This window comes from Periophthalmus magnuspinnatus, chromosome 8 (genome assembly GCF_009829125.3).
Source record: "Periophthalmus magnuspinnatus isolate fPerMag1 chromosome 8, fPerMag1.2.pri, whole genome shotgun sequence".
NCBI lineage: Eukaryota > Metazoa > Chordata > Actinopteri > Gobiiformes > Gobiidae > Periophthalmus > Periophthalmus magnuspinnatus.
Genome location: NC_047133.1, coordinates 26925628 through 26946549, shown reverse-complemented (window position 1 = coordinate 26946549; position 20922 = coordinate 26925628). Strand labels below are relative to the sequence as shown.

The 20922-nt window shown below is 37.3% G+C and overlaps 1 protein-coding gene across 1 annotated transcript; it reads left to right on the top strand.

Annotated features, from left to right (window-relative positions):
• Window positions 1–10152: 10152 nt before the first annotated feature.
• LOC117374845 (heparan sulfate glucosamine 3-O-sulfotransferase 6-like) lies at window positions 10153–20692 on the top strand. The gene is made up of 2 exons (XM_033971043.2): window positions 10153–10792; window positions 19870–20692. Exons 1-2 carry the CDS (start codon window positions 10344–10346, stop codon window positions 20486–20488), a joined length of 1068 nt encoding a protein of 355 aa, XP_033826934.1. The 5' UTR covers window positions 10153–10343; the 3' UTR covers window positions 20489–20692.
• The last annotated feature ends 230 nt before the right edge of the window (window positions 20693–20922 follow it).

The following is a 20922-nucleotide window of genomic DNA, read 5'->3' as shown; positions in this document are numbered from 1 at the left end:
AACAAACCCAGAACATAGGGGAGCTAAAAAGTGCAACTCACCATCTGGAGCAAGCAGGTGTTGAGCTTTCAAAGGCTAAAACATTAGAAAAGTGGATGAAAGCTGCAGTGCCCAACAGATTATCTTAACAGGATGTCTCTTGATGTTGATGGTGTATTTAGGCTATATCCTTGACAGAATTAGTTCAATATAGTGTACAACAAGAAAAGAATCTTTAAATAACTGTATTGGCCACGCAATCCCAATATCACTAGAATATAAATTGAATTGAAAGGAAATAATTTAATTTTAACCTGGCTTTGTTCTTCTTTATTTAAAATATATCACACAAAATTGATACTTGTGAGTTTTAAGCCGTGTTACAATCTTGTTACCTCCTCAAAAACATACCTGGAGTTGTGTTGTTGCGTGGACAGAATGGTCACAGGAGACAGGGTTCAGTGGCAAAAGGCATTAATTAGTGGACAGCGACACTTGGTCTTCTAGCACTCATGTTGCTCTCTGACCACTATACAATATCATGTGAAAAATAAAATAAACAATAAAATATTCAAACCTTTAAAACAATGGCAAAAGGCACTTGGTCTCCTTACAAGCACAGACGAAAAAATAAAATCAACATTGGCACAAAACATTTTGTTTTGTTTTTTTACAGGCCAGAGATGATTATTACTTTAAATAGTGACACATTTGTTCATTAAACCTTATAATTTAGGCCAGTTTTCAAGACCAACAATGCCAAAACACGTGCTAGCTTGATTTTTTTCAAGGAGCAAATGGAGCACAGAGGGACAGAGGCAGTGCACATAACAACGTATGCCACACCAATTATGGACCCTGGTTCAAAGTGGAACCCTAGTGCATAGTAATAAGTAATAAGTATATATATATATATATATATATATATATATATATATATATATATATATATATATATATATATATATATATATATATATATATATATATATATATATCACATTTACAAATGATTCAAAATGGAAAGCATAACAAAAATAAAACCTTTTATCACTAATAGGTTTTGATAATATTTTGCTACAGTAGCAAAAAAAAAAAAAAACATGAAGGGTGAGTCCATAACTGGGTCACATAAAATGTTACTTCGTGGATCTAGGGGTGAATTACCTGTGTTTTGTTTGAGTAATCCTTTATTATTAGTCTGTTTTCATCTCCAAAGCTCTAAATGCTCTTTTCCACCTTGTGATGTCAAGTTAACACCTACATTTGACCTTTTATTCAGTAGAGATGAACAATTCCAGGGAATTGTCCAAATGATTCTAGTGATCGCATGTGGAGTTTAAAAACACAGTGGAGCACTTCCTGTATGTGTTCCTGTGAGTGTTTTCTATTTGAGAGAAGAACTCAGCCTAAACACGCAGGGTTTGTGTTAAACGTGAATGAAACAAAACACAATTCTAGATTATTTTTTTTTATGAGGAACCAACATTATAACATAGATCAGAAAAGAGCATAATATATGCCCTTTTAGTTTGTATATAATGGATTTAATTGTTTTATTGTGTCTATTGCATGCGACAAATAGAGAGACAGACAGATGTGTGCAGTTTAAAGACACCAGGAGCACATTGGACCAGTTTCCATTATGGTTCCCATACCACCACACATTAGCTTCTATTTCCAAATTTGCACAGTTTTTTTTTAGTTAGCCTGTCTGTTGCATAGCCTGGCAAAGATGGCATACAGATGCTGCATCTTGGGGCAAAATCATCCAAGGAATTTTGTGTCAGAGGAGTAAAAGTCCAACAAACAGAGAGAAAATATTATGACGATAATAATCCAGATGTAAGAAAGATAGAGAGGAAAAGGAAATGGGCCCGAATCCTTAAGTATAATTGGCTTGTGCTATCTGTGAGAACACTCTTCTCACTTGGCATCTATGTAAAGAGAAAACTAACAGGAAGGAGGAAGTGGTAATCCTCTGATCACATCACGGGGCAGACATGGATCATGCTTTCTTCTCTTCTGCTGACCTCCGGGGCTCATCCGTAATTACATTAAACCACTTGGAAGACTTCCTTGTTCACTCCGGCCAAGCCTAGAGGTTCAAATAAACATATGTCCTGCCCTGAGTCATGCACAGACATCTTGTTTTAATTGTAACCTGCTCTGCATTCTCCTCTTGTGTTATGGGCACTGCACCTGCTTCTGTTTTGAGACACAAAATAAAAGTGATCCATTCTGTGGCCACATGTATTATGCCCTCCAACATCTGTCATCCACTGCCTATGGCTTCACACAAAATCCGTCATCAAGATCTAATATCAGTTGTAACCTGAAATTTCCACCTGAAAGTTGACATGCAAGGCAAATGACTTGCAAAGCACATTCATTATTTCATTCAACATTTAGATTAAGGTGAGTTTATATTCCATCTTCATACCAACTAATACTTTATTTTACCAACAGAGGTTTGGAGGGGGGAAGCATAATCACAACCATTTGTTTTTTTGGGGTTGTATGTGATAATTCTCTATATAACGGGATGCTGTACTGAGCACATGTTTCAGTTATGTTTACAATGTGTAAGCCAAAGTCCTGTCTTAACATTGGACTATTGAGCGAAAGCATAAATAAGAAGTTTATACATCACAGAGGAATGCACGTTTCCCGCAGTTCAAAAGGAATGGAACTGGAGAGCAGCGACCCACCAGGTTGTGTGTATTGTAGAACACAACATGGTTGTGTGTCAGAACATGGAAAAGGCCAAATAAGATTTTCACCAGGTTTTTAAAAGAGACCCTGCAGTGAACCATACAGTGATGGAATTTATAGAAAGCATAAACAAATATTATGAAATGCATGTCTTTAAAGCAACTCATATTATAAACAATACAATTATGTGTGACTGAAAAGGTCATTGACTTGAATAAAGGCAATTCATAAGCACAAATAAAGATTACAAAAAAGATTAACATAAAAAATAACACCATTTGTGTTAAAAAGTGTTGATAGTCTTAACAGTATTTGGCGTATTAATGGCTTCTCTTCTCTTTTGAACTGTAATATAGGTTGTGAACCTATCACCAGTGTTGAGAAGTAACTACATGTACCGACAATATGTATTCAGAATACCAATTTTGAGTAATTGTATTCTGGTACGGTTTAACATTTGATGGTATTCAGAATACAGTTACTTTCCAAAAATCAGAGAAATGCATTGTGATATTTGATCACACAATTTAGGCTTCAAACTGCACAGACACTGCTCTTGTGGTGAGTACATGTGTGATTTTTCCTTCTCCAATTAGTGATAGGAAATACATAACAAACAATGAAACAAACATAAAGCTGTTTTTAATGCTATCCTGTGTTTTCCCACCACAATTTAAATGCAACTCTTTGTGAAAGTATTCAGTCTACAGTACTCTCAAAATACATTTGAATTCAGGTATTCAATATTCTGTAACTAAATACATTGTCAAAGTATTCTTCCCCTCACTGATTATTATGAATGAGTACCTTTGTGTTGTAGTATTTATTATCAATATCTTGTATAGTATAATTCAAGTCAGACCAACTATAGCCACTATAGTCTTTGCGAAGAAAGCAAAAAAACCCTCATATGCACAGATCTTCCACAAAAATGTCAACATTTGCAATATGTGTGGGATTACTGTTACTGAAACACAATCCTGATGCCAGCTGAATCCAGAAAGCATCCTTCCAAATCCCAGGCATGAGGGCTCCCAAGTGAAAATAAACAATACACAAGTTTCAAAGTGCTGGTTCATCTGCCGTGGCTTCTTATTGTTGGCCTAATCACATGATCACATTCCAGTTTGGGGCTCCACCTGCTTCAATAGCACCGTCTTTCTGAACAAGTAAAGTATGTTTTTCAATAGGACTCTGATGTGCTGGGGGATATAGTGCACAGAGACAGCACAACCACTCGGACAGGGAGCTTCAAAGACACACTAAGGTGAGTGGGACTGGCAGTGTTCACATCAGAGAGGAGAGATTAGATAACACAGTTAAAACTTACACCAATTAGGATAACATCAAGATTACCTACTTATTTGGTTCACACTGTTATGGCCAACATTATCACCCACATGGCTTCATAAAAGATTTTGTATTATTATGAAGCATTTGAATGTAGAATACCATCATCCTAATATGGAGGCTCATCTTATGGATCAGACCTAAAAGTCCAGTCTTTGCTCACATCCCAAATGTGAGTCACAGTTGACCAATTCGAAGTTCTTTCCTTGGACTTACATACAGCTGCTACAGAGTGCAAACACAAAAACTGTTTGTAGTACTCAGGCAGTAGTTGAATATTTTGCTTACAACTTGACCTCCCATACTCCTTGCATACACTCCTAAGTATGATGCCCAACCTGTACCAACCCACTCTGCTAACTCCAGCTCACTGCAGTTTGTGGCTGCTCATCTTCACTCAAAGGATGCACATGGTTTGAGAAAGAATAATAATTAAAAAAAAAAAATCCTTTGAGTCTTTGCCATTCCATTATGCTATATTTTACATACACTTCATACAGAACCTAGGGACCCCCCATAAGCCTCAGATGGGTGGTCTTAATAGTCCAAATTGCCCCTTTGGTTGCACTGATTGCTAACCCCAGTGCAGAAACAGGCCTCAGTAATTAGAAGTCAATCAGAAACCTGTAATCTATTTAATTTTACAAAGGTGTTCTATCTTTAGCCTTTTACCACACGTGTCATGTACAGGCCTATGTGTTTATCTTTGTTAACTTTAATTATTGTACATAGTATTTCTTTGCAGTTTATTTGTGTCATCATATGTGCTTTTATTTACAGTAGGGGAACTCCACCAAACCCGCTAAATTTTTGTCATACAGGAACCTACTGGTGCCTGGTATTGAAAAACTGACATGTATATAAATGAAAAGATGAAACTTATAAGGCCGTGCTATGCCACTAATAGGCCTGCCTGATATTCTTCAACTATTACTTTTCAAACTTGAAGCTTACTTCAAGCTTATCTCAACTTCAAACATTTAAGCAACAATAAAAACTTCAACAGTAACAGGCTGCATTTTTTCACCTCATTCATCTTGGTCTTGTTCTATTTTCAACCTGGTTGGTCAGATATTTAGTACACTCTTGTCCCCTTTGGCCTAAACACCAACAAGAGCCCCAGCTGATGGTTTGCTTCTTTGAATCACAGTTGATTTTACATTCTTGTGAAATTCAGACCGGCCCCACGGGGGAAAGCGTCTCATATCACGTTTCAGTAACAAAAAGTAAAGAGTAAAAATGAGTGACCGTAAAGGTTCTGTTCTTTTTTTTAATACTTTAGAAAGTCATGTTTAATAGATGATAGAGTATGTATGGAAAACCAAAAGAACCATGATTCAATATTATTATTATTGTTATTATTATTTGTATTGTTGTTTGCGCTGATTATTGTGTTTAGTGAACCTATGTAATTGTATCAATGAATGCTGGAAGATTTTCTAATATATATATATATATATATATATATATATATATATATATATATATATATATATATATATATATATATATATATATATATATATATATATTTATATTTTTTTTTAGCAATCCTGGTGTGACAACAGTAGCTCAGTATTGTAGCAGTTGGGCCATTGCACAGATGGAGAAAATGCAAAATAGAAATAGAGGGTGACAGCGACACATAAAGGCATGGCTGTGGTTTGCATCTGACGTCATGGCAATCAAAATTTAAGTCCAACCAGAACGGGACAGCCACAAACATTTTTCAGAATGTAACTGCCTGTAATTACAAGTTGTAACACTGAATGAGACAATGGGACTAAACCGATACACTGACCTGAAGGCGTCAAGGTTTTTCACTCAAGAATTTCCATCATATGGGCAACATACTTAAGATGCACTGTATAATTTTTCATGGTGGGGAGTCTGTTGTGTGATATTGTGTGAATGTATGTGTGGGCCAGACAGTGAACAGTGTGAATTACTATTATTGCTGACTGAATGTAATTGCCTGTATCATTTATTTCTGTAAATCAGGGACTGCAGATGGAAACTAGCTATTTATCTATAATCTGGAGTGGAACATCTCTGTTTTTATGAGCTTAATCTCTCTGTACATTGTCCTAAACCAAACTAAACCTTCTTGTCTGTATGGAGAAGTTATTGCTTTTCTTGGAATATTTCACATCTTTCCATAAACCATTGTGTTTATCTATTTTGTATATATTCATGTTTTATTGCTCAAAAATAAATTGAAAAACATGCATTCTTACTATGAGTAAGGTTGCCTCTCCACAGATCTGATCTCTTGGTTCATTTTTAAATTTTGTTGAGTAAACATTCCTACTACTTGACAAATGATGAGGGTCTATAGTGCCTTTTTTAAGTGTACTTGTTTAGAATTGTATGTTGAATACTGTATGTTGAAAATCAGTTGTGAACTAGATTTCATAAACAAGTTAAGATTTGACCATGATTTCAAAGTATTATTTGCGTGTTGTAGATCCTATAACTGACAAAGGTTTCTTAAGTCTGTCAGATTTGCAGCCACACATAGTGAATCCCCACAGTGAGCTCCCAGGCATGAAACTCTACCCACAGCTAATCATCCTTGTCTCTTTTTTAACCTCTCTCTCCTTCACTTTCTGTCTTATTTCTCACTGTCTGCAGCAATCCATCCCACACTCAACCAACAGGCCCAGAACACAGAGAGGGGGGGGGGGGGGGGGGGGGGGGGGGTGGACACGACATCAGAGCCCACTTGTCACCACGCAGCCGTAGATTTAGCCAAGCAAGGCGTTTTTGTGGCTTGCGATTCCCATTCATTTTGATTCCCTCCGGCCTAGATGCTCTGCTCCAATAATGCACCCAGAGAAGGTAAATAAAGGTAAAAACACACATGTGACTCCTGTACAGGCTTGCTTCTGGAAAGGCATTTGAGGTTTTTACTGCACAGATGAAAGACACTTTGAAAAAGATTGTGTGCAGCTGGTCTACAGTGCTCAGATGGGCTTGTGTTTGCATTTGAAATATGTGAAACTTGGGTCTCTAACATTATCTAAGTAGTACTGCTCTGATCCATAGTCCAAATTTGAGAATAATGCTTTATAACATGTAAGAGTAACTAGATGGGTTTTTGTTGTTACCTGGAATAATGGTATATAGTTTAGAATAATCGCAGTAAGCATAAACTTGGTGGGCAGAGCAACATTTCCTGTTCAGAATTTACCCACATAACATAAATATACAACAGAAATTTTGCAGTCCATTATTTGGGTCAAGAAAGTGAATGGGTCTGGGTAGACAACTGTCAGTGGCAAAAGTAAAAAATGAAAAATAGTTCTGTCCCTAAAGGTGCATTATGTTACTTTTCTGGTGGAGGATCCGCCGCCTGCTCCGTGGAGATGGTACTGTCTTGACGGGAATGGTCCACAGCATACCATTAAGTTTATCTATTGCTATGGACACAATCAAGTGGTGCCACCAGGCTAAAAAACAGAAAAATGTGTATAAATTTCACAATATTTCACATTTGTTGATGCATCACCAACCTGTATAATGAAAAAGTAATGTTAATGTGACATTTATAGCCAACAATTTCTATTTAGTTTCACTTTTTTAGAGTAGCCTATAAATTTAAATACATTTAAATCACAAATTCTTGCTCATAAAATGTGTGATTATCTTTTAATATGTTTTTATGACTAGATTGTAATCTTAACATCCCTATATCCTTAATAGTTATAGATATTCTACATTACCACATTTTAGAGATATCTGGACTTACTACTTCACATTTCTGAACTGTGAAATATACAATTTTAGTACCTTTACTTACTTTGTATTTTGAGTATTTCTGCCACTTTTTTTCTCAGTTAAAACATGCCTGGAGTGAGAAAAGCTTTTATCAGGTCTAGTTTTTAATTTACCAGTTCCAACAAATTATCAAAGCAACATTTTGACCATTACTTAAAAGTTATGATAAGACAGGAAATAAAGTAAAGCTGAGTGCTGTAGGGTTGTTCTTGTCAAAAAGAAGGGGCTACACCTGTGCTTAGGTCAGGTCGAGTGGGCCAGGGAGTGGGAGGAGAACAGGAAGAGCTGTGGAACTAAATCATACAGGAAGATAGGCTTTGCTTGCGACCAGCAATCCATCCATCATTCTTAGAGAATTACATGAAAAGTTGGAGAGATTTAGGTGCAGGGTGTGGCTTACAGGGCTCACTTTGTTGCTGGCTTTTGTGCTCATCTACCTGAGGGCCACTGCGTATCTTACATGTTAACAAAAAGTCCTTTGTCTCTTCAAAAGCACTGCACTTTTGATGCTAAGATTATAGAGCAATAATCTGGTTGTTTTTGGATGAGCTTTTGTACCAATAACCACAATGGCCTCATCTTAAAAATAAATAAATAAATAAATCAATAAATTATTATTATTATTATTATTATTATTAATAATAATAATAATAATAATAATAATAATAATAATAATAATAATAATAATAATAATAATAATAATAATAATAATAACAATAATAATAATAATAGTAATAATAATAATAATAATATAACCCTCAATATAACAGAACTCATACAGATGATTCCAAACAGTAGAGAAAGCAAGTTTACAGTTAATTTGCATTAAATATTGATGGAATTGGATTCAGATGCATCCCAGCTAACTGTGTATCTCTATGGCTAATGGTGGCTGAGGCGTATTTGGCCGACAGTGTCTTCCTTGAGGTGGAAATGACTAAATGAGAGCGGAACGTTGTGGAGTTGGCTATTTGTAATTTGCAGTAATGGCAGACACATGTACGCATCCGAACAGGCCTCTAGCAATGGAAATATTTAGCAACGCACCTGCACACAAAAGGATGTATATTATGATTAAGGTGCATAAGCAGAATCCATCTTTTGATAATGCAGTTTATGTTACGCATGAGAACTGTCATTTCGTGATTAACAAACTAGACTGCACTGTGGCAGAGTGGTAAGCCTTTTGGAGTTATGGATTTCTTCCGGCAATCTTGTACATGTTGCAGTTCATTCTTGGTGCATCTTGCCTTAGGACTCATTACGGCAGGATATGTGCTACTACAACTACTAACAATCGAATGGCTTGCATTCTTCTTATATTTGTTTACCTAATCTGACTGTTTATATTTGGGCCATACCTGTCAGCATGACTCCAAACACAGCAATTAGTGTGGAGGGAAAAGCAAATAAAATGTCTGATGAAAACATGGGCCAAATTAACATCTCAACCTCATTGTGACCAACCTCATCAGACGCCCCAAAAGCTGCCAATGCACATGCCGTTTAAGCAGTGAAAGGTTTTGTTTGTTGACTTTTAAGAGTTGTGTCTACCTTTTACCATTTTGCATTTTGAGAAAGGGACTTGCTCTTAAACTACAAATTTGTTGGTAAGAGTCAAGAACTATCTAACTATGGTGGTCTGTGTGTGTCAGTTTTTGTAGACACAAGAGGTCAAGGCACTGAATTCATCTGCTATCACCCTGTGACAAAATCTTGCCCCAAGATACTCCATCTGGCACTTTTTTTTTTATATATCTCAACTTTTCTAACTGCTTCAATCATTCTTTTAAAAACTCTGTGGTAACTCTATACAGGCTTACAAACTGTGGATCCTTCCTGTGGAGTCTCTCATAAATGCCATAGGCTTATTGTCAAAGGTAAGCCATGATGTTGGGGGCACTGGGTCAGCATTAGGTTGAAATAGGTTTTGGGTAGACATCCCCAGGGCTGCTATCTGTCACTTAGCATCATCTATCATAAAAGTTCAAAGGGCCAAGATGATTTCACTGTGCCTTCTCAGTTTACATTTGTAAAACCTAGAGTCTACAGAAGAGAGCTCATATGCTTTGGCTCAACATTGTTTTTGATTAATAGCTATGCACAAATAAATATAGGCTATTTCACAATTTTTACAATTTATTAAAGGTCTTCCACTGGCCTTTAGGGTAAATTTTAAAGTTTTAGGAATGACTGACCGTGAATGAAGTAAGTTTATCCTCCCATGAGACATGTTTGTCCTATAGCTAGACGCGGAAGGGTGGAGACTTTATGAAAGGGCGTAGGAGAGCGCAACCTTGGATGAGAGATTGGTGAGAAGCACAGAGCGCACTGAACAGTTCAGAAACATTTCACAGATTATGAAGATCCACGGCGGCAACTGCGCTACCGCTGTTCACACTGGCACGCTTTTACGCAACAGGTTCTTGGCTGAATAGTTTAGATTGCCCTGTGATCGCTGGAGGAGAAACAAGAAGCATGCTGTTTTGACTCTTTGGCTCCGAGCAGGAAATCAACTCATGGGATGTAGCGGATGCAGAGGCAGGTTCAACTCTGGGAAGGTTCTGTCCAAAGCGTCCTTGTTCTTTACCATGCTCCTGATCTGCTCCTATTTCTTTTACTGCCTCAGCGGACTTTGTGACTCTGTCCCCAGGACTTTCTACCAGCAGGACAACTTCATTGACTATGATTTTGCTGATGAATTACCGTCCCGTGTCTTCCCTGACGCGCACAACAGCACCGGGGTTCAGCAGGTGGACGCAGTCGAATACGCGCAGCCAAGCAACAGCATCCAGGTGTCCAACACGTTTGGGGTTAAGCGGTTCCCACAGGCGATTATCATCGGCGTGAAAAAAGGTGGGACCCGGGCATTACTGGAGTTTCTGCGCATTCACCCGGACGTGAGAGCCGTGGGCTCAGAGCCGCACTTCTTTGACAGATTTTACGACAAAGGACTAGCTTGGTACAGGTACAGTGTTTTATAGTAAACTACAAGTAGACTTATTGTCTCATTTACCTTATCTATACGACCATACCAACGGCGAAAAACACAACAAAGCTTTTTATCCCATAAATTGCAATTACACAATGTCGCAAAGTAACTGTGTTTAGTTTTTAATGGTACTTTTCAGCCACTTGTGGGAACCAGGGCTTATATATTTTATTGGCTAAAACCTATTTTTGCTGCGATATCTCTGATTACTTTACTCAAAACCTAAACCAATAAAATTATTATGAAATACATGTAGAGCTCAGGGCACTGACGTCTAATAAAGCTGCAGGCCTCAGTGTAAATATAGTGGTATATTCTAGGTTTAAGTGGCATCATTATTCGAATGACTTTTGCTCATTAAAAAAACTATAGTTATTTTGCAATAATTGCAATCACTTGAAAACCACAATAAATGTCATAAAAGGCAGATATTTGGGATAAAAGTGTTTATTCATAACAATCCCATTGTGTATTTCATAAATGTAGCTAGCATCTAAAGTTTATTATTAAATATATAACACCTGGTGATGATTAGTGGTCTAGTGTGTAAATCTATTTTTAAAAAGCAGGTTGAAGCAGCCAAGAAGGTCAAGGGTCAAGAGAACTGGTCTGTGCACATCCTCACTTTTTGAATTATGTATTTGGATCATAAATCTAATTTTGTTATGTTTATGGAAAAAAATGCTCCATTATTTTGTCAAAGATTACAAGACATGGTCAGGTTAGTGTTCATCTTTCATTACAATAGACTACATATGATGCTGATCACATACGGTAAATAAAACCCCTTCCATCTTAATGGGTGGGATATTTTAGGTATCATGAACTTTAGATGCTTAAGGTGGTATGTGGAAAACCAGAAAATGTGTAAATGCACTTTGGGTGTCTAGTGAGCTAACCTTAATACTTAAACATGCTTGTTCAAAAATGCATACAATGGCATGCATAATGCTTAAAAGATCACTGCAAGTGAGCATGCAGATTATGACTTACACTGCAGGGGGTCATATTGTTATGCCTAATATAAGCTACACCACTATATGGCACCGTAAATTTGAGCAGCATGTGGCAGGTTAGTACTTTGGCAAACTAGGGTTTGACAGAGGACCCTGAAACTGTAATTTAATCAGCCTAAGCCTTTAGCTGTATCTTAAGTGCTAGCATACGGACACATGGAAGCACTCACTGTTAATTTTAGCATGCTAAATCACATACACACGCGCGCGCGCGCACACACACACACACACACACACACACACACACTTCTGAGTCTTATCTTCTCCACTTGTCTCCCCGTTACCACATGAGCTGCCCCTCATCCTCACCACATCCTCCCCTTTCTTCTTTAATGAACCCTTGTTCCTCTTTTGTTCCCCTCCTCACAGCATGTCTCTGTTTCATAAATACCTACAGCAGACCTGATGTTTCCAGGCACATTTCCTGAAAATTGACATTATTTGGGTTGTGATATTTAGTTTTTAAATTTGTCAGGAGATTACTGTGGCAATGCTACAGATGATACTTGTTGAATGTAAGTGTTGGGTTGAGAAGTCTCAACTTACCAAAAAATTTAATTTGAAAACATATATTTTTGGATCACTTTAACACAGGTGGGTAATACTTAGTTACATTTACTTGAGTACATGCGTAATATTTTTATTCAAGTAACAGAACTTACTTGCGTAAAAGTTCTGGTTACTCGTTCCACTGTGAGTAAGTCTACAAGCAGAGGTGGCACTAAGTCCTGGTTTGGCAAGTTCCAAGTAAGTCTCAAGTCTTTTGCCTCAAGTCCAAATCAAGTCCCAAGTCAAAGACAGGCAAAGTCAAGCTTTCCATGGCACAATTGCCCTGATTGTCGCTGGCCTGGCCTTGTCGCTGTTTATTGAGATATTTTTTAGAGGCTAACAGAATTGTAGACATGCTATTTTTTTCTTTTAAAAAGACCTTAGAATATAAATCATTAGTGTCATAATCCAAAGAGTTTCTTTATTTAGTTTGCATTGAAATAGAGTGAAGGATCATGGTTTATGCAGTTCACACTGTTACTGCAACAAAACAATGCATTTAAGCAGGGGAGCTTGTAATCCAATTCATTGTGACAGCCCCCAATATTATTGTAAGATATTTGTCAATACAACATCACAGTATTTCAGTAATTGTAACATCCCTAGTAACAAATAGAAAAGTTGGGAGGGACATGTTCCAGTTTGTTCCTTTAAAATTAAGCATGTAAAAAAATTAAGCATATTTTTTTAGGAGAATCATCAAATCTTCTCAAGTCACAGAGCTGAAGTCAAGTCCCAAGTCATTGACCTTCAAGTCCAAGTCGAGTTGGACCACTACTTCGTACTTCTACTTGAATAATATTATTCTGAAGTAATGTTATTCTTACTTGAGTACAATTTTTCGCTACTCTACCCACCTCTGCAAATTAAACAGCAGACCTAGCTTTACAATGAACGTTATCACTGGCAAGTGGTACCCTTTCTCTGCATGCTTTTGTTTGTCTGTCGTCTTATCTTGTTCACATATATGTGCCTAAAGTCTTATTACGGGAATGGAAAAACCACAAATAGTGCATCAAAATGAACCCAGTGAAGATGTAATGATTGAGTGTGTTGTTTTATGGCTCTAAGTGCACTGACTAGACTGATGGGTTTCATGTGGGACTAAAGAGGAGACCACAGAAGACTCTCAAACTTTGGCTTTCCATGGCACAATCGCCCTGATTGTCACGGCTTTGTCGCCATTATGTGGTTTTGGAAGAGCTTGCTTATGTTTTCTCTCTTCTGTTTGAAGTTCATGTTTAAATGCAAACATTTCCGTTGGTTGCCTTTCAATTTTGTACCTTTTGCTAGTATAACAAAGCAGTGTGGGAAATCATTAGATTAATGGCTTTTTCCATTCTGTGATGGTTTTTAATTAAAGTCAGTATTTTACACTCTTGTCAATGTGCTGACCTAGAACTATGGTACCAAATGCCATGCACAATTGGATTCCTATTAACATTTATTGTGGGTCCTTTCAGGGTATGTCAATGAACTAAAAAAGAGATAGATTTATGTTAATTTACTTAGACCAGAAAAAATTTAAATGTTCATGTTCCCCCATCAACCCAAAACATGCACCATAGGTAAAATCCTCCAGCTAAGGTAGTCCTGACCAAGCCAAACAACAAGCTCACAGAGATGGTTCAGTGCTCACTGCTCCTGAGGAGATGCCCCAGAGGCACTGAGAGATGAGTCAAATACAACAATAACGTGTATAAAGTGTATCTTGGTTATAAGTTTACAAGGGACAACTCATGTTAAAGGTACAATATGTAACTTGTCTGATGGAGGTTCCACCACCTGCTTGTTTCTATTAAGATGTTAATGTTTATTGCAAAAAACATGTGAAACTACTGGGCCAAGATCTGTAGAGCTATTCAAGCTATTGTTTTATCTTTTAGCACTTAAACCAATAGAATAGATGCAAAGTTATAATGAGAATAACATTTTAATTCAGTTCACAAAAATCTAAAAGCTAACTATTATCACATGTGTATTATTACATATTATATTTCTACTACATAGAAACCCATTTGAAAAACCTGTCTATTTTCTTATCAAATTACTTTGGCCCTTTTTGCATGGTTTCCCTCTCCACTGCCACATATTTCAAACATTGCTGTATGTTTGTGACAGCTGAAATGTGGAAAAAATGACCATATTACAGGGCACTCATTTCCAGCAGGAGAGCAACACCTTGTTGTGCTGTTCAGCCTAAAGCCAGAGGCAAAAGGTTCTGATTGGTGTAACAGACCAGGAAGTGGTCTCTTTAAATGTCGACTTGCTGTGTGCCTTAATAGTGCTTTGGCTGGAGTTGGGCTCTGGTGGTGTTCATTGGCAAAGGCCCACACTAACACCCCATATGGTGGGAATTAAAATCATTCAAGGTGCATTGTGGTCCACACTGAGCACAATGAGCTTTCAGGCATGCCACAATTTAGTACAAGGGAGATTGTGAATGTGCTGTTTTTGCCAACATCAAATTGTATTATCCTCACAGACCTGCTTACATTGAATTAAAAATATTATTTCAAAATATGACATGTTTGTATTGAATATGGACATAATGTCAGATTTAAATGTGTAAATAAGGTCCAGTAAAATGATCTCTACTATTAGATTATGCTACTGGTCATTATGTAATGTGCCTCAATACATCTGTGCCCATATAAGTAAAGTGAGATATAGGAGCAGTGCAGATGATAATAGCATCAATGCCACAACACTCTCACACAGTTAACTTCCATTTGGGATCTGCTGCTCATTTTTTTCAAATGTGAAATCTTAAAGTTATTAGCAGCCATCAGTGACCTCACTTCCTATTGGGGGTCCTCGTTAAGCTGGACCTCATGCACCGCACACAAATTACCCCATCAATGAAATAGGCTGCAGTCCCGCCTACACACATGTGCTACCACCGATCACACACATGTTTGGATCTTAATCTTCCATTTTCTCCTAGTTACACAGTCTTTACTGAGAAGTGAGAAAGCTAGAAGTGAGAAACTCAAAATCTGTACTAAGAAGAAGAGTATTTTGAGTAAAAGTAATTGGTAATGTTTGCTTGTTTACATTATATAACCCAAACGTGTCCACAACTACCTTCAGTAATGATTTCAACTAGTTACTGCTATGCACAACTCATTTTATGTGCATTCTGTCTGCCAAGTTGATGATGTTTACTGATGGTGCTACTTACACTGCATCATTGTTGTTCCAGAAATAAAATTGTGTGGAAAAGACACAATAACATAAGCTTAAATAAACCTGAAATATTTTAATGAGTGATTCATCTGATAAACTTCCTATTAAATAAGAAAAATTAGTCTGATGACAAGCCACAAAGGGCATCCTGCTGTAACCTCAATAGAACAAAATGTAATACTTAGATTTAACCTCCTGTTGCAAACCGCCCCCATTCCTTCACAATTTTACATTATTATTAAGAGCAAAAATGCCAGACAAAATGTATTCTGTAGGTGGCAACATTAGTTCTGTCAGTCATGTGGTTTCCCAGGAGGGTCCACTTGCTCTCAATGGAGAACAGAGATTGGTTGTGGGAACAGAAGTATTGACAGTTTGACGTGTATAGTTTGGATTAAGTGTGACATTTAAATACCAAGGCTTTTGAAGTATATGTTTTTTTATTTTGTTAGCCAAGTTCAAGTGTGACCTCAGGGGACATTTGCTCTTAACAAGTTAATTGCTGTGATACATTGAGGCTACTACTGTTACTGCCGTTTCTTTTTAGGCAAGGGCCGTGAGACAGTATGGCGACTCAGTACGGCTTTATAGTAGACTCACACCCACAATAATGATCCCTTTGTCATCAGCGCAGTGTATCGCTTTGACACCAGTGACCTTCTGTAGAACTTTTGTCAGTGCACTAAACTCACAAAACTCACAGTGAATGTAACAATAACAGACCTATAGCATTACCAATTATTGTCTGCCATGGCATTGCACTACTTGGAGCACTTGACTAATATACTATTTAAGAGAAACTGTGATGTGTGTATGTGTGTGTACTTGGGGAGAAAGAATTAAAACCTGATTATTTGAAATGATTGGCTACTATCAAAGTTAAGCTGTAGAGAAAGTATAGACTTAGCAATGGCTTCATGGTTAAAATCTTCTTTGCACCAGGTTTTGAGTGGCAGAAGAACAGATTTTTTTACACTTCTTAAAATAATGAATTAAACCAATCTTTGCATCAGAGCCAGCATGAACTTCTTCACAGGTCCATTTGATGCACAACCCAGCGTTGCCTATAGATCACTTGTTTATACCTTTTTTGCTGCATTTCTCACTACCCATATCACTGCAAACCATTTCCATATTCACCTGAAAGTGCCTTAAGATTACACAGCCATCTTGGTTTGGCAGCAGACTTGCTTTAAATTGGACTCTTCAGGGGATGTATATTACTGCTCTTAAACCACCTATATCCTTGGAGGCAGGAAGTCTTGTGGTCTCATTGCCGAGTTTTAGCATTTAATCTTTTGATGACGGCAGCAAAGAACATATCAGCAGTGTAATCGGCGCTACCACTCTTCAGGGAGGAAAAGAGCTACATCCTTTAAACAGCAGGGAGTTCCAACCTAATGTGGTCTGTCAGCGAGGCTTGCCAATGTACATGTGGCTAAATCCAAAACATCTTAATGGTACAAGAATAAAACAGATACAGGCAGGATATAAACTAAAGTCAAGAACACGCTCCTATACATATATCAGTTAGGTAAAAGTATTATTAATGTTCACTGTTTTCATATAAACATAAAATGCGATGCCTCTGCCCCATACTACAAATACTGCTAGTTATACATTCATGCTGTATTACTTACTACAAATGATTTCATTCTGGTACTACTACCACATTTGTTATCAAATGCTGTAAATAAAACAAACTTGCATTGCCCATCTTGCCTCATATTGCTAATCCCTCCTGTCAGACATCTGGTTTGACCTGCCAGTCCTATATTAACATAAAACAGGCCTGAAATGTTACACAGTATTGCATTAATGTTATCCACCATGTATCTATCCAACTACAGCTGTTTTTATTGATGTAAATACGTTGAAAAACAAAAAGCATTCTTCTCAGTGATTCATTGTGAGTGTGGGATCACCTCTCCACAGATTTGACCTGTAGGTTGACCCAGTGGCGTCCTCACTTATCTCCATAAAAATGAATAACTTTAACACCATAGTGTGGAAGCTTCCAGTCACCTTGAAAAAATATAAACAAGTAAATCCATAGTTACTGTGCACTTTTATCTACATGTAATAAACATATCCACAAACAATGACAGAAACGACATGTTATAAATCATGGTCGATCTGTTTACTCCTGACTTGACATCTCAGATTTATGAGTGAAAATAGCCGGTATTGATTATTCTGTGATGAGGCAGACTGATGAGCGGGATAGGGACCAACATGGACACAGCTCATTAAGTATTCATGAGTACAGGAGCCAAGTTATGGTCATCTGCTCAGGTGACACTCAGGAAGGACATATCCAGGATTGTACATGGAGGAGATGACACCCCTCCACACCTATGCAGAGCAGTGAGTAATCAGTCATAGAGACAGACATATCGATTAGACAGGCAGGCAAAGCAGGCCATTTGGAGCTCCTTTAATTTGCAATAAATCAATTAAAAGTCTTTATTATAGGGATCATTTAATGTGATGAATTGAGAAGTCTTAGTTTTAAATAAATGGAAAACTCAAACATCTTTGATTTGCACATAAATGATTTAAAGCTTTTTAATAATATTTTTCACTTTCCTTTTTGTCATAAGCATTGTTACTGCAATTCTGAACTTAGAACCAACAGATCAATCACATGTTTTAGAATACAAAGCTTATTAACTCAACTATGAGTGATATGACTGGATAGTGCCAAGGCGCACATTCATTGGCCACAGGCAGTTCATTTCTTCTTGAGAGATTTGTATGCTTGCCACGCCAAGTATAAAACTCCTTCCCCGAGTGTTTATAATTTGAAAACAAGATATTCTGAGAGCTAAAATACATTTTATGAGTTTGAATCTGGCCTATAATGATCTCTGATTTAAACCTCAGACCTAGTCCAGTCACTTAAAATCATACTAAACCACTGCTTAATACTCTATAAAACTATTTTTATCAGCTTCCTCAGGCCTGCTTTACTCTCACAATAAAGCAGGCCGACAAAACATTTACCCTAATGCTGTCTTACTAAAATCCAGATTTCTCCGAAATGTTTGAGTGTGCCAAATCAAGTGCATGCCAGTTCATTTCCATTTGTGTAAATAAATATTTGAGCCATGACCTTGTACATAATACATACATAATATTACTGTTAACACTTATGTTCCATAAATCTTCCACTTTTATGAAGAGCTTTTTTGTTCTTTGACAGTTGGAAAATACACAGGCTCATATTGTGTTTATTTTAAGGAAACCACTTTAAAGCCTTTGTTTCCAGTAAGACACTGTAAACTGTGTTTGGAAAATTAACTACAGACATTGTACTTAATTAACTGTGTCTATTATTCACTTGTCATGTACAAAATCCAGATATACCACAAGTCTTTCTCACATAGTTTCAGCTCAATAAACAAAATGTGGCTGCCTCATAGTGGTTTGTGATGCCTGCCTCATAGCTAGAGGGTTGCAGGTTTGATTCCCGGAGTGTACAATTTTTCTGTTGCTTTCCAGTAGTTTATTTCTACTTATTCTTGCCCGGTTATGTGTAGCTAATACATATTTTAATACTATTAACAGTATTAACTCAAAATATCAGTATCTATTCATCCTTCCCAGTACTTTCTGCCTCTTGTGTTTAGGCCTGTGGTGGGGATGGGTAGTTGTGGAGGTGGGGAAGGGGAGTACTTTGCTCTCATAGGAAAAGAGGCTTAAAAAAAAGTGTACAAAATTACTGTTAAAAGGCTTTTGAGGTTTTGTGGCTTATTAAACCTATTGTGAGTGGATTGTTAGAGGAGTGCAAAGCATAAGAGCAACGTAGGACACATGGCAAGAAGACCCAATGTTTTGCCATGTATAAATAATAATAGCCTAATCAGGTTATTTATTACACTGTACAGGCAACATGCCAAAAAGTACAATGATTTTGTCCAATACGACAATTTATAACACCAGATACTGTCACTTCAAATAGCTATAATTAATAATAATAATAATAATAATAATAATAATAATAATAATAATAATAATAATAATAATAATGTCCTTATTTCTATTTGATCATTGTTTATATTATTATATCATATATATTATATTATTATATTATATATATTATAGTTTAATGTTGCAGCATAACACCGACGCAAGTTCCTAGTTTGTGAATTCTGTTCTCTAGCAATAAACAAAACTGATTCTGACCCAAAAAATTTGTCCTTAGATATTTGAACAGTAAGATCTCAGTTAATAGAGACAAATATTCTACAGTGTATTTACTTATTTCCTACTACATGTCTACTTTTTCTCATGTAGGAACTTAATGCCACGGACCCTGGATGGCCAGATCACCATGGAGAAGACCCCCAGCTACTTTGTCACTAAAGAAGCTCCAGCTCGGATCTGCTCCATGAACTGTCAAACCAAGCTCATTGTGGTGGTGCGGGACCCTGTGACCAGAGCCATATCAGACTACACCCAAACTTTGACTAAGAACCCGGGACTCCCCTCATTCCAGAGCCTGGCCTTTAAGAACTCCTCCAGCTCAGAGATTGACACGACATGGAGCGCGGTGCGGATCGGCCTGTATGCCAAACACATGGACAGCTGGTTCCAGCACTTTGACCGTGATCTCTTTCTCTTTGTGAGTGGAGAGAGGCTAGTGTCTGACCCCGCTGGGGAGATGGGGAGGGTGCAGGACTTTCTGGGTCTGAAAAGAGTCGTATCGGATAAACATTTTTATTTCAATGAAACCAAGGGTTTCCCATGTCTCAAGAAGCCTGAGGGGAGCAGTAGGCCCCGCTGTCTGGGCAAGTCAAAAGGGAGACCCCATCCCGAGATTCCTACTGAGGTCCTACAAAGGCTTAGAGACTTCTACAGACCATACAACCAGCTGTTTTATGAAATGAGCAAACAGAACTTTGGATGGGACTAATGGTGCTCAATATATTTACATTCAGGGTTCATTTATAATTGATCTCAGTGTTCTCAGGGACTTAGAGAGCATAATTGGATGTTTTGAAATCCAATAACACAGCACAAATCAACTGACAATCGACACTGTCCAATAAAGGCAAAACTTACAAGATCAGCAGTTTTGCAGATTGTCTGATACAGCTGTCTAGCCTCACCATATGACTATATCCTGACCATTTTTCCTCATAAACGTGGAAGAAATATACATAGAATAGGACAGTATGTATATTTTGATCTACCAAAATACCCATACATTTTAAGCTGTAGAATTATTTTGTATTTTTGTGTATTTATTACAACGTGACATTGATGAAAATGTTCAAACTGCAAACCACTATTGTTGCTGTTAACAGTATTACTCAAACCACCCTATATTTTTGGACTGAAATGGCC

Excerpts from the sequence above, each read along its gene's own strand:
- LOC117374845 (XM_033971043.2), top strand. The coding sequence starts at position 10,344 with ATGGGATGTAGCGGATGCAGAGGCAGGTTCAACTCTGGGAAGGTTCTG. Across the intron at positions 10,793-19,869 it reads AAAGGACTAGCTTGGTACAG|GAACTTAATGCCACGGACCC; the intron begins GTACAGTGTTTT and ends TTTCTCATGTAG.